The sequence below is a fragment of the Eleutherodactylus coqui genome, chromosome 1, assembly GCF_035609145.1.
Source record: "Eleutherodactylus coqui strain aEleCoq1 chromosome 1, aEleCoq1.hap1, whole genome shotgun sequence".
NCBI classification, from domain to species: Eukaryota; Metazoa; Chordata; class Amphibia; order Anura; family Eleutherodactylidae; genus Eleutherodactylus; species Eleutherodactylus coqui.
In genome coordinates this window covers 64403499-64417812 of record NC_089837.1, presented here as the reverse complement: position 1 = coordinate 64417812, position 14314 = coordinate 64403499, and the positions used below count along the sequence as shown (strand labels likewise).

General features: G+C 46.5%; 1 protein-coding gene across 2 annotated transcripts in view; it reads right to left on the bottom strand.

Moving 5' to 3' along the window:
• Nucleotides 1–116: 116 nt before the first annotated feature.
• WDR35 (WD repeat domain 35) overlaps nt 117–14314 on the bottom strand; it is a 53506-nt gene continuing 39308 nt past the window's right edge. Inside the window, exons 25-29 of one of the 2 annotated variants that reach the window (XM_066596907.1) lie at nt 13464–13628; nt 7021–7161; nt 3985–4138; nt 2346–2586; nt 117–912 (exon numbers count right to left, since the gene is read on the bottom strand). In XM_066596907.1, coding sequence (XP_066453004.1) covers nt 759–912; nt 2346–2586; nt 3985–4138; nt 7021–7161; nt 13464–13628 — 855 coding nt within the window. In that variant the 3' untranslated portion in view covers nt 117–758. The remainder of the gene's footprint in view (nt 913–2345; nt 2587–3984; nt 4139–7020; nt 7162–13463; nt 13629–14314) is intronic. The other variant, XM_066596915.1, reaches the window with a different exon arrangement.

Genomic DNA, 14314 nt, shown 5'->3' with positions numbered 1-14314 from the left:
GCCGCACTCACAGGCCGCGCTGTTACTGTTCCTCTATACACTTGCAGCGCCCGCTGGTTCCATCACAGGAACAGCCTGAAGGGTCACGTCTGACAAACACTCACATAATCACAAAATACAAAAAAAAGTTTATTTTTATAGGAAATTTTACAAAAAAAATGGTTGAATTGTGATAAACACGCCCCCGCCGGTCGGTGATTTCTGTGATTCCATCCCGCTCTTCATTTACAGCGTCCAGGGAAGATTTCAAGCAACACCTGACATGTTTATTACAGAGAGCCACCGGAGAAAACAACATACCGCCAGAACCGCTTCCAATGTGGTGTTGATAACTGCAGGAAATAGCGCAGCGATGAGGTCGCCGAGGATAAATCTGATGACCCATGGCCAGATTATATCCGTGTAATACACCCCAGTGGAAGCTATGCATTGTATAAACAGCTGACAATTCTGCGGAGACGAGCGGTGTCATGTCGGCGCCGCTTATCTCTACCTGCAGAAGGGGTCTGGGGTCTGAGATCGCTTGTACAGGAACTTCTCTCCCGGGTGTCAATCACTGACCGCCTGGCATGAAAAGGTTTTTCAGCAGCAGTGGTGTATGTTTCATAATTCAGTACCACAGCTGCTGCAGAACCTCATGAATCAGGTAGAGGAAAAGACTTCCCGGCTTTGGTTTCCTTATGGAGTACTGGATCTGTGCAGTGAATGAGCGTGAAAGCTGTCAGTGAATAGATGCGACTTCTTCACGCTGGGAGACGTTAGGATATGGAGCTATGGCAGAGCGGACAGAAGCTGTACACGGCGATCTCACGGTCCTGCACCCCATGCTTGCAGACGCTGCACATCCAGAACTGATAGTCTGTGATGGGTCTTCCTGAAGCAATGCATGTTGGGAGTTTACCTTCCCCGCTGCTGGGAGAAAAGAGAAAACGGAATTAATGTTTATACAAAGTACTTCTACGGTTGCGGCACCGCGGCGACTACTGATCGGACCATAGTCATGGCAATAGTGCGTTCACTGCCCAGATTTGCCCATTGTGGTCATACACATAAGCAATGTTTTTCCCCGCGGCACCTCAATGCGATGCAATGCCATGTAGGAAACAATTTACGCATGTTCTATCTTGTGCGCGTTCTCGCACCGCAGCGCCCATTGTTGTCTTTGGGGCCGGCGGCAGCATCACGCCATGTGCTAGGTGCATGCGGGGCGACGCATACCATTAACAACAATGGGAGAAACTCTGCGATCCTCTGCGGCTGACAGCTCCTTCCCCCAAGTGAAAACACCTCACATCCTTGAGGATCTCACATGGTGAGGAGCGCGATATGGGGGCCGGATTCACAGCCACGTATTGCGCCTGTCAGTAGCTCTAAAAGGCGTTATCCATTAAAACAGTAGTCGCCGACTAACAGAAGTGATAAATGTATAATTAATGAGGAGCAGCTTAGGTGGAGAGCAGGTTGAGCGTGCGCTCCGCCACTACATTCTATGTCGTCTGACACACTAGCGTGTTTGGATCCGTGTGCTGTCCGTGTTAGTTCAGACAGCACACGGACCCATTATAGCCTATGGGGTATGCTCACTGCTGGTTTTTTCGTCAAAAAACTCATGGCATGTGCTATTCCTGACCGCACCGTGGACAAGAAGTAAGGGCTGTCCGTATATCAGGCAGCACACAGGCAGGTGTCCGAGGCGAGAGGCGCCCAAACCTCTTGGGTGCAGCTCGCACACGTGGTAAGTGGGCGCCTGGCCTACGTCTACCCGACTGATGGAAGCAGCCAAATCCAAGTTTCCATAAGTTTACTTTTGCATGGACACAGCAAACATACGAGGGCTTTGCGGAATGAGTTGTATATTTTACTGCTATTATGTAATGCGCCATGTAATAGATCTGAAAACCTGTAAAAACCTGTAAGTGACGTGAAGCAGAGAAAAAATAAACAAATTGCGCCTTTTTGAGAGGAGGGGGTGGTGTGCTCCTGTGGTGTTCATGGTGTGGTAATGACATGTTTACCTCATTCTATGGGTCAGCACCCATGGAGGATATTTTTTCTCTAAAACCTTAAAAAAATTCTTTTTTTAAACCTCTTTTCATCACCATATTGTGAGCCCCATGGCGTCTCTACATTTCTGTTGACTAGGATGTGGGCAACTTTTTGATGACTTTTTATTCAATTTTTTTTGGCAGACCAAAAAAACCCCCAAAAAGCCCAATTCTGGCATTATGAAGCACTGCTATGTAACGACTATGTTTCCCATGCTCATTACCGCCTCTGGTGTCATCTCACCCCTATAAGCCCTTCAGTGTTGGTGTTCTTCATGCCTCTCCATTGGGATAACTCACCCCTCAGGGAAGACCTCGCCGTCCGCCTTCCTGCTGTCCTTCGGGCTGTGCTTGGTGAAGATTTCCAGGGCGAGGTCTTCATACTGCTGCCTCTGCTCAGGGCTCAGCGCCTCCAACGACTCCAGCTTAATGAAGGCCTTGGAAGACGTGCCGAAGTCTCTGTTGGCGCAGCCACAAAGTGCCACGAGGGAGTAGATCTCTACGGCAGGGATGATGTCCTCGTAGTCTCGCAGGTGGAGAGCTGGGAATGACAAGAACATCACAATTTGTATTTCCTATAGCCCCTTCCCGATGTGACTCTGAACTTCTATTGGTCATCCAGAGGCTCCTCCCATTCCATATGTCAGTTCTCCCTGGCAGTCAAACGCCGGCAGAACCCGGATCTCGTGCCTCTGACTGTTCTACCTGCTATTGTACACGGTCCCAAATCTGTCACCCTGCATCAATAGAGACTCCGTATAGTATGGGAAGGCAGAACCCCTAAAAGGCATGTTAGAAGGTTGCCTTACGTGTAGCTCAATACCTATGGCTCACAGTCATATTTAACGGACCCCTTTAAAGCAGCTCTGTCACATGTACATACCCCCTATATAAACTAGATGAGAAAAGGTATAATGACATATTTGAGTGGACAATGTAGTAAGGCACGAGTTATTCTTGTATTCAGTACTATATATATATATACATACATACATACATACATACATACATACACACATACACACACACATACACACAATCCTACCAGAAGCAATTGGACAGCTGAGCAAGAATCAAAAATAGTGTTTAATTACATATGTTAGTACTTAGTGGGGTCTCATTTGGCCCTAATGACATTGGATACTCTTCGTCGCATACTTTCTACTAACACCTGATACACTTCAGCTGGTATTTCCCTTCATTCACCCTGCAAATGTCTGGTGAGTTCTCACAAAGTTGGACGCTGTTCATATTTTCTCAACCAACTTTCCAGTTCATCCCCAGAGATGTTCAGTAGGGTTCAGGCTGGGACTCTGTGCAGCCAGTCCAATCATGGAACATCCAGATCTTCAAACCAACGTAAAACAGCATTGAATGTGTGACGAGGCGCAGTGTCTTGTTGGAAGTATGGCCGACCATTGACCATTCCCAGAGTATTACCACATTGTTGGCAGCACATCATTATCTAGAATGTCAGGGTACATGTTCATGGTTCGTGTCACTACAAACAACAGACCGAGACCATGCCACGTAACACATTCCCAGGCCATAACACACTCAGGCAAAAGACGTTCTGCAGAATCCTTTCTTACTCAGGTACCTCCACCTGATGTGAAGATGGAGTAACATGATTCGTCACTCCATGGCACGTTCTTCCATGGCTCAACTGAACAATGACAACGCTCCTTGCACCACTGTAGATGGGCCGATGCGTCAGACGTTTGCAGGATGAATGGAGGGAAATGCTAGCTGAAGTGTATCAGACCTTAGTAGAAAGTACACCACAGACAGTATCCGAGGAGGAGCCCCACTAAGTAGTAACATGTGGAAATAAATACTACTTTAGATTCTTGCTCAGATGTCCAATTACTTTTGGTAGGATAGTGTATGCAAGTATGGATATAACAGAAGTAGATGACCCCATGGGATCTCTATATACCTGTCCTCATGGCAGCATCTACATAGCCCTCGTAGAGCTGTCTCTGAGCCAGCAGGAAGAAGTGGTATGCCTCTGCTCCTCGCCAGGGGTTGTCAACTATCCGGTTATCGGACAAGCTGTCCTCCTCCAGCAGTCCGGCGATGGCAGATGTAGCCTGCAAAAAAGTAGAAGTCTATAGGAGCGGTATCATCACATCTCTGGATACGGGGAGGGCAGGATCCAGAGGGGGTCAGTAGAATTTTAGCAATTCAAAGTGGTCAAATGTAAAGTGGAACTCCAGGACTACAACTAATAGTCTATCTGAGGGCGACGCTTACCTGTGACTTATTTTACTCCATGTTGGCTACTTTGCTGACTTTTAATTTGGTTGTATGAGCAGACAGCTATGATCAGTGACTGCAGATTACCTATATTGTAGTCTGTGAGGTCATCTGAAGCACATCCCATGCCTCATCATGGCTCAGGTTGCTGCTCCCTCATGCTTTATACTGCAGCTCATTATGCTGATTGGCTGCTGTGCATAAAACCAAGCTCACCTGTCCAAGCATGTTGAGACTATATACCAGGCACTTTCCTGCCCAGGTACCTGTGCGAGGGCTTGTTTTGGTTTTTTTAAGGACGGCTTCAGACGACCGTATTTGCAATGAGAGGAGGCAGGATAGGGCGGAGCTAAGTTCTGGAAATAAGCTCTGCCCCATCCTGCCTCCTCTCATTGCAAATAGTGCAGAGGGACGGAGAGGGGGTGGAGAGTTGGCAGATAGGAGGCTGGAGCTCAGTGCACTGCTCCTGGCTCTTCCAGCCTCCTCCCCCTGCAGAGAGGGACGCCGTATATCGGCCGGCGTGAATACGCCCTAAAGATGAGTTGCGGTTTTTATTTGCGCCATTTTGGGGTACATATAATTTATTGATTTTTTTCTTATTCATTTTTTTTGAGTGAGGGTAAAAAACACCAAATCCACCCTTCATGTTTGTGTTTACAGGTAATATAAACAACTTGGTAACTCTATTCTATGGAGCGGTGCAATTACAGTGGGGCCAAAAACCATGGGGTGAAATGACTAAGCCCGGCCCTCTCTGTGTGCGCACGGTGCGCTGATGCATGAAAGACGCTCCACGCACCTAGAGGACTTGGTGTTTTCTATGACAAGTTACAGAGTACAAACGAGTTATTAATTAACTTAGACTTTTTATGCCCTGTGCTACACACAGCATGACGAAGAGTAACTGCACCTTGCAAGATAACGATTGACAGGTCAGAGTGACAAGTCAAAAGTGTTGATCAGTGCGAATCTGGGTGCCGAGACCCCTGCTGAACACTGAGATGTAGGGGCGGCAGAGTTCCCAAGAGCACTGTGCCCCTCCGACTGTCATCATTCCTTGTCAGTGATTGTAGACCTCTGAAGACAAACACATTGATGTCTATAGAAGTCTAAGTGCCAGTCTTCAGCTGACAAGGGGCACGGCAATTGTGTGAGCACTTCTGTCCCTGCATTTCAGTGATCAGCGGGGGTTTCACACCCTGACTCCACTGATGAAAGTTTTTGAGATGTCACTCTGAGTGCAGTTACTCTTCATTCTGCAGGTTGTAACAATTACTGCAATACCATGTAACCGTTTTTATGGTGAACCATTTAAAATAAAATATATAAATAATATTTATAATATATAATTTTTAAAAACTTTTTACTACCATGACCTGCAATCTATTAGGCCGTGTTTCTGGCCTACTTTCTACCTACAACAGAACTGGGGGGCCTTTTTTAATTTCCTAATTGCCATGGTAACCCATTAGCACCATCCAATCTCTCATTCCCACCTCTGAGACCTGCACCAATTTCCAGAATCAGGGTCCTCTGCCCCCCATCCTGGATCACCTCTGTAGCCACCAGTGGCCGGCATCACATGAACAGCCAACCTGACTGCTCTATGCTGTTTTTAGAACTGCCATAAAAGTGAATGGGAGCTACGCAAACAGCAGGTTACCGTGAGCTGCGCTATTCCCACCGCACCGGAGCTTCTGCTCATTTCCTTTACACTCACTCCATGCAGTGGTCACTATTGATGTCCATTTGTAGAAAGGCATTAAACATGGGACAATAACAGCCCAGGAACAAATATACCTAGGGAAGTGCTATTAGTTTTTTAAAGGGAACCTGTCAGGTTGAACACGCTGTCCAAACTGCCGGCATGATGTTATAGAGCAGGAGGAGCTGAGCAGATGGATATAGTTTTATGGGGAAAGATTCAGTAGAACTTGTATTATATTCAGTTATATCGCTGCACATCCTGAGCTGAACAGTCCAATGGGCGGAGCCATCAGTGATTGACAGCTACCCCTGTATGTACAGTCATACTCCGATAACGGTCAATCACTGATAGGACCGCCCATTGGACTGTTCAGAGTAGAAATATACGGAAAATGTGAACGACTGAACGATTTCAGCGATGTATCAGCCTGTATAAACCGTCTGCCCGAGTGAATGTGGATATCTGTGTGAACGGACCCTTACGGATGCAACACATTTTACCTTGATTGTGACAGCACGGTGCAGAAAGGTATCTTATCTTAATCCATTCTCTTATCTTAACACCACAAAACCCATTGTAAAGTCATTCAAAGTGTATATAAACCGCTTGATAGCACCTCTTGTTAAAGGCCCTTTTACACGGGACGAGTCTTTCAAATGACTGCAGGCGCGCTGATGTCACCGCTACGGTCATCAGCGTTCGTGCACAGCGTTTAAACTGAAAGACTTGCCCATTGGATCGCAGGCTTCTTGTCCGCTTCTCACTCAGCACCTCACCTCCTATGTGAAGCGGTGAGCGGTTACACAGAAAGATAAGCCAGCAAGCCAACAAGGATTTTTTAAGCTGACTGAAAAGCCATCAAGAACGACGAGAGCAATTTTTTTTTTAGTGAAGCGATTATCACTCAATTTCATCCGTTGGAACAAATTTTGAGCGATGATCGTTACGTGTAAATGGGCCTTAAGAGTCAAGCTAAAAAGAACATACAAATAAAAAAGGCATGCACACCTCCGTCTGTTTCCCCTGGAGTTTCCCCTTCTGCGTGTTCTTCACGTGTGTGTGATATTGCTCCACCAGTAGAGCAGCGAGGACATACAACTTCTTCACACGGAGGGGTTTTGTGCGCTTCTTAGCTTCCTCATCGGCAATCTGAAACGGCAGGTTACTCTATGTTACAGACGGAATTTCACACAGTTAATTTTTGGATTCAAACAACCATAACTTTATTTTCTATTAATGCAGCTGTTTGAGGGCTTTTTTTGGTGCACTAAATACAACTTTCACTCAGTGCCCTCTTGGCCTGTCGGTACACTGGCCAACAGTCGCCCATAATTGCTTGTTTGAGCGACTATTCGGGCGAATATTGGCCTGTGTAAAGGCCAATTTAGACAATGATTATCGCTCATAATTTGCTCAAAAGCAATATTTTAAGTGATAATCGTGTGTGCATTTACAAGGCAAGATGATCGCTCAAACGTCAGTTTGAGTGACAGTTTTGAGCGTTCACTTTGCATAAGGTCTTAAGTAGCTAATTAGCTACTTAAGAGCTTATTAGTGTGTAAATGAAGGCTCCCGCTGTATACAGAACACAGCTGGAGCGCTGTTTTCTGTATCCAGCTGCTGTGTTCCCAGAGTGCTCAGCTGGTATTCAGCCAAGTGCTCCAAGCGGGGTATGCAAAACACAGCATACTTCTGCTGTGTTCTCTGAGGGCTCAGCTGCTATACAGCTGAGCGCTTAGAGCAGGGTATGCAGAAGACAGCTGGAGTGCTGTCTTCTGTATACAGCTCCTTTCTTCTCGCAGCTTTCAACTGCTATCCCGCTGGGAAGTCCCAGCGGTATACCAGCTGAAAGAATGTTATCAGTGCCGCCCGCTGAGAAAATCAGCTTGCGGCACTGATAAGGCTCATCACTCATTTGTAGCTTGTTAGAAATGAGTGACGAACGAACAGTGCATGATGACAGCGCATTTAGACAGAACAATTATTGCTCAAAAGATGGCTTTTGAGCGAATTTTGAGCAATAATCGTTGTGTCTAAATGGGCCTTAAGAAATACCTTTTAGTTTCCCTCTCCCGTCTCTTCTCTTGTTGTGGTCAAAAATTAGCTGATAAGGTTCAGGAGAGGGGGCTTAAGGGCTGAAAACCAAGTGTCAATCCAGCCTCACTGACAGATCTCCTATTGAGACTTAGACTGCAGTTTTTATATACAGTGATATGTAGAAGCTGCAGAAGACAAATGGTGCAACATTCTTAATTAAACCCTACTACAAAATGATCGTCCATTCAAAATTTATACATTTAAGTGAAAAAGAAAAAATGTGCCCCCGGAAGGTGTCCAGAGCCTTAACCTGGGCATCTAAGGGCAGCGATATCTTGACTTCAGCATTCCACAGGAGGGCAGCTGTCATTTACAGCCACTTCCTGTGGTTAATGGTGCAAGCACCACTCCAATTGCCGCGCCATAAATGTATAGCCCAGTGTGTTTGCTGTATGTGCTATACACTTATACTTCAGTGAATAAAGGGGTCAAAAAGCATTTTAATTCTCGTACTTTTTATACCGGGCTGGTTAGAAAAAAAACATTCATAAATGGAACACAAACTTCGTATTGTTCTTCTTAAGAACCTTCATAACAAAATAACCAGTGGATGGCAGCACTTGCCCACTTATTGGACTTCTGTGTGCTGATTGTACAAGTGTCTTTATCAGTGCTGTGTAAAAGTATGTGCACCTGGGATAGATTGGCTGCATGTCAAGCATTGCTGTTGGGAGAACAGCTGGAGCCCACGGAGATAGTCGGGCCGGGTTCACACGGGCAAATGTGATATCAGTCTGAGAAACTCACTCAGACGTAGAGCTCATGCACGCTTTCTGCCCATGTAAATAAGCCCTAAATATCATCTATTATCAACACAGAGCTCTTTAAAGCAGGGCGTTTTTTTTAAAGAGACACTATACTAATATCACCCATGGAACGGCTTTTCTACTGGGGAAAGGGGTGCAGGGGGCCATCAATATCAGATCAGCGGGGTTCCAATTCTTGGCAAATCCCAAGATGAACTGACTTATGTCAGAAGCGGTGTTGTGTGCCCTCTGAAGCTTTCCATAGCCTTGCTATGGAAAGCGCCAGCACACTGTCCACAAGCAGAGAATTATTGTGATTCTCCACTCACGGCGGGCAATTCACAGCATGCTGGGAATTGCCCCGATTCTCCGCGGTCAGGCTATCTATCAGATCAGAGATCCGCCGCAGGATACCGCAACGCCCGTGGACAGGCGGCCTAAGGAGAGCACCCAAAAAGTGTGTGGAGACACGTAGGGGTGAATGGGTCAGGGGATGGTAAGGTCTCTCCCCAAGGAGAGCACCCAGGAGGGGTGTTGGGACACCTACAAGATGAGGAAGGAGACTTATAAGGCGATGCTAGCCCCTCTGGGAAATTTATGCAAATAAGAAAGATGGAAAAATACCTCTACAGCGCCATCTATTGGATAGCAGCATTCCTTTAAATCAAAGTGACTTATACCAAGTCTTTACAATGATTGGGAATATGAAACCAAGCTACATACACAGACAGACTGTTTTGGGGCGTTTGCCCCTCATCAGTGTGCAGTAAGATTCCGGCTTAGTCTGTGAGGGGCCTACGATGTGGGTCAGAAGCGGTGTCTTGTCTCCTTAAGGAGAGCACCCAAAAGGTTTGTGGTGACACCTAGGGGGTGAGTGGGTCAGGGGATGGTATAGTCTCTCCCCATGGTATGGTATAGTCTCTCCCCTGACCCACTCACCCCCTAGGTGTCTTCACACACTTTTTGGGTGCTCTCCTTAAGGAGACACGACCCCACTTCTGACACATCATAGCCCCCCCTCTCACAGACTAAGCCAGAAGCCTGCTGCACACTGATGAGGGGCAATCACCCCGAAACAGTCTGTGTATGGTCTTCTGGCTTGGTTTCATATTCCCAATCATTGTAAAGACTTGTTATGTCACTTTGATCTGAAGGAATGCTGCCATCCAATAGATGGCGCTGTAGAGGTATTGTTCCATCTTTCTTATTTGAACTGACTTACGGCACTGCAGTGCTCGTCCCCTTCATTGTTAACATACGGAGCTGGGACTGGTAAAGGACTGAGCTGTGGAGAGCTGCAGTACCAGGCACAACCACTGTACGGAGCTATGCCTACTAATGAATGGAACAAGCTCCGCAACTCCTTCAGTCAGCTGACTGCTAGTAGTGTCTGGATTTACAAAGGATTAGGATAGGCCGTCAATATCAAAATCTGAAAAAACCTCTTTAAAACCCTGCAAACACACACAAAAAAATTGAGTAATGCAGTTATGATTTAGTTAAGTAGTGTAGCCCAAGAAGTACCACTTAATGTAGGACTTTAAAGGGGTTTGCCAATCACAGACTAATGATGAGCGATTAGTGGAATAATCAGCTAGTGTGGGTATCAGCCAACTTCATAAAAATCATCATGAATTGGGATGATCAATTCTGACACCTATTAAAGTCAAGGGGAGTAAAAATCGGGTTCACTAATTTGCCTCCAGAAGGTCCTCAATAAAGCCACAGCCACCCAAATTGCTTGGGAATATAGCCACACATCTGAGGAACAATGTGTCCCTCCGAAAAGTTGGTCAAAGTAGTGTACAGTGGTGTAGGGGGTCAATTGTAGCACAGAGGAGTCAGTGAGAATTAAAAAGGCGGCCCACATAGTGTCTCCTAGGTCACAAATTGCACCAAGGAAGAAAGCAAGAGTGCTACTTGTTTTAAAAGCAATGTCATAAAGTTTGCAAAGGTCACATTCTACCAGGTGAACAGAACAGCCGAGCACGGGCCTTCTCCAAGGAACAGCTGTAGAGCTACAGATGTTTCCTGTGCTTTATAAAATTTTTACCTTGGCAGGAGGAGAAGGAACCATGGTGGATGCAGGAGAAGGAGAGCAGCAGTTCCACCACCACCACCACCAGCTCCTTGAGGACACAGTGTGGTCTATAAATCTATGCTCAGTCATATGCAAGTAAAATTGCCATCATGGAATTAAATCAGTGGAATCTGCCATGGGGCTGCAGAAACCAGGTGAAATCCATGCCTGGTTCTTCTATAAGCGTCAGGCAATCCACATTGTCCGTGGACAGGCAGATGCGTCTGTCAGTTATCACATCCCCAGCTGTGCGGAACACCCTGTCTGATAGCACAATGGCAGTGGGGCAGGCAAGCACCTATAAAGCATGTTGTGCAAGTTCCGGCCACTGGTCTAGCTTAGACGCCCAGAAGTCAAAGGACGCAACGCCATAACGGAGTACATCCACGTGGGAGCGGACATACTCTTTAACCATCATGGATAAGTGCTGCCTGTTACTGTGAGTCCAACTCTTGTGCTTTTCCTGCAGGCTGCTTAAAAAAACTACACCTGTTAGGCTTCAGATTGTGCGTGGTAAGCCACGTTTCAGCCAGGGCCTGCAAAGCCATCGACAGCTCTTCAGCCGTGTGGCTGCACTTCCCTAGGCATAGAATCACAGAATGGTAGAGTTGGAAGGGGCCTCCAGGGTCATCGGGTCCAACCCCCTGCTCAGTGCAGGATCACTAAATCATCCCAGACAGATATTTGTCCAGCCTTTGTTTGAACACTTCCATTGAAGGAGAACTCACCACCTCCTGTGGTAACCTGTTCCACGCATTGATCACCCCTACTGTCAGAAAGTTTTTTCTCCTAAAACATAAGTTTTAGGACAACATTTTGGCATCTACAACGTGTGCGGCTGTATGGAAGCTAGGTTTGGTAACATACAGATATCTGTGCTGATGTGTAGGGTGTTGAAAGGTTGTATGCAAAGGTGGAGAAAAAGAAAGGAGGAGGGGACATACAAGGATAAATGTCCCCCAACTCTTGGGGGTACCATGAAACGTGGATCACCACTTTTGGCTTTATGATCCACCTGCAGAACATTGACCTGGTGTGCCTGCATTCAGGCTCTGTGCTCATTACTGCAGGATGGAGGACTGGCTGCTGACCTGGGACATGCTGGAATATAGTGTGGATGTCAAGGTTGGTGAAGGCAGTGCCAACTTTTGAGTGACTCCTGGCTTTGAAACCTGCAGCCCGATCATCACTTGCGGAGGAGAGGCATGAAGCAGCGTACTACCGCCTCTACACAATACGGCCTCTTTGTGCTCAGAGGTTGCTGCATGACCAGGAAGGGTGATGGAGGAAGAGGCAGCAGGATGAGGCTGACTCTTTGCCCTCTTGGCCCAGGTTGGCTCACTAAAACAGCTGATGGTGGGAGTACACATTGCCTCTGGAGAGCTGACCACATGCACAGACCCACCCTCATCTTCCTCTTCGGATGAAAACATGATTGGGCATCAGTGCATTCAATGTCTGGGTCTTCTCCCTCTGGTTTTTGGACTGCCCTGTTGACATCCATGACACTGAATGGTCAAACAGCCTCTGTAGGGGTCTTAAACCTGCAATTTTATGATTACTCAGATTCTACACTGCAATACGTCTCTTATCTTAGCAATCTCAAGCCATGGCAGACCCAGAGGCCGTTGTCAGTCATCCAAGTGCCATGGTAATCCACTGGCCCTCCATGACTAAATGGCGAAGGGCTTTGACATCACAGAGGGGGGCTCTCTGTTAACTGCTTACATGACGCGACCAACATTAATTGTGACATGTCAGGGGTTAACAGCAGGGATCAGAGCTGTCTCCAATCTGCACCATTGTAATGGGACTCCAGATGTCAGTTACAGCCGACTCTCTTTGCGCATTTCGTTCGGTTCGAGTTCAGCTCCTGAGCACATGCCATACATATATGGCATTTCGTTTGAACCCCTTCCCTTCCAAGAAGTACATCATGGGGCGTGAAGGGGCTCCATCTCACATTACGAATCTACAACTGAACTCTGCAGTCTGAGTAGTTTAGTAAACCTGTTGCTTTACTAATTTTGGTACTGATGTTGAGCCACATCTAAACCTAAATTCAGAATCATGTAGCTTCGTAAACACCAGAGAGGGGTGCATTGTGGGTGCTCAGATATACAGATGAAACCAAAGCCTTAGGTCACATATCTGACAAGGGGGTGGAGCTAAACTACTGTCTGTTTCCAAGGACAACTAGCAAAATCTTGAAATCAGCTATAGATGGAAATGGAGAATATTACATGAAATATCATTAAATAAAGGTGTAACTTCAGATTTAAAGGGTAATTCCAGGAGCGGAGATTATGGCACAACCCTACAATGGCTAAATGATTAGTGGGGTCGACCAGCAGATCATGTGATATTTCCATATGGGGGTCCCGGATCTATATGCGAGAATCATTCTTGCAGCAAAACCTTAAAGTACAAAATAACATCCCTGGAACTTGTCAGAAGTAAATACCGCAGCCCGGTCGGGATCGCTGCTCTGGGCCGTTCATACTGTGGGCCCTGTATTCCACCATTACCTGGAATAGGAGCTTGGCTGCCTCCAGGAAGTGGTTGGCTTTCCGGTAAAGCTCAATGGCGTCCAGCGTTTTGTTCTTTTCTAGTAAATGAGAGGCGTACTTGGCAAGTAAGGATCCGATCTCTTTCATGTTGTGGTTCTTGGCGAGTTCGACTGCTTTGTTCCACTGTAATACAAGGACTTTTGGTTACTTCCATTAGATTTGGTGGTTGTGTGCGATTTACAGGGGTATAGAATTCATACAGTATATCCCGTAAGGAGAACCACTACAAACAATCTGCGGAGGAAAAGGAAACGCAACCATCAACTAACTGTATGAAGGGCTGAAAGCCAATATTCCTAACACAGTAAAGTACAAACACACTATGAACGAGAACTATTAAAGGGGTTGTCCAGCTGTATACTATCTATAGACCTATCCTCAGGCCATCAGTAGTAGATTGGCACAAGTTAATCATCCGAAACCGCTACTAATTAACGGTTCTCTGAGGCAGTGAACTCAGGCGCTCCGTTCCCACTGCAGTGGCCAGGATTTTTATTACACCTATTCACTTTATGGGAACTTCACCTGTGATACCAAACCTGGCCACTGCAGTGGGAACAGAGCAGTCTCCATCCTGCAGAAATCAGCTCAATGCACATGAACACAGGCCTGGCTAACAGCTGCATGTTTAGGGACTGCAACATGTAAGCAGATGACAGAGAAAGGGGGTCCCAGTGACCCCACAATGCAATGTATTTTGTCCTATCCCTGCCAATTCCAGAAGATGTTGGGGGGAATAAGGAACATGCAAGTTGGATTTCGACTTGCCCAATCCTTTAGTTCCCTCCCCACTCAGGAACCATGAACAC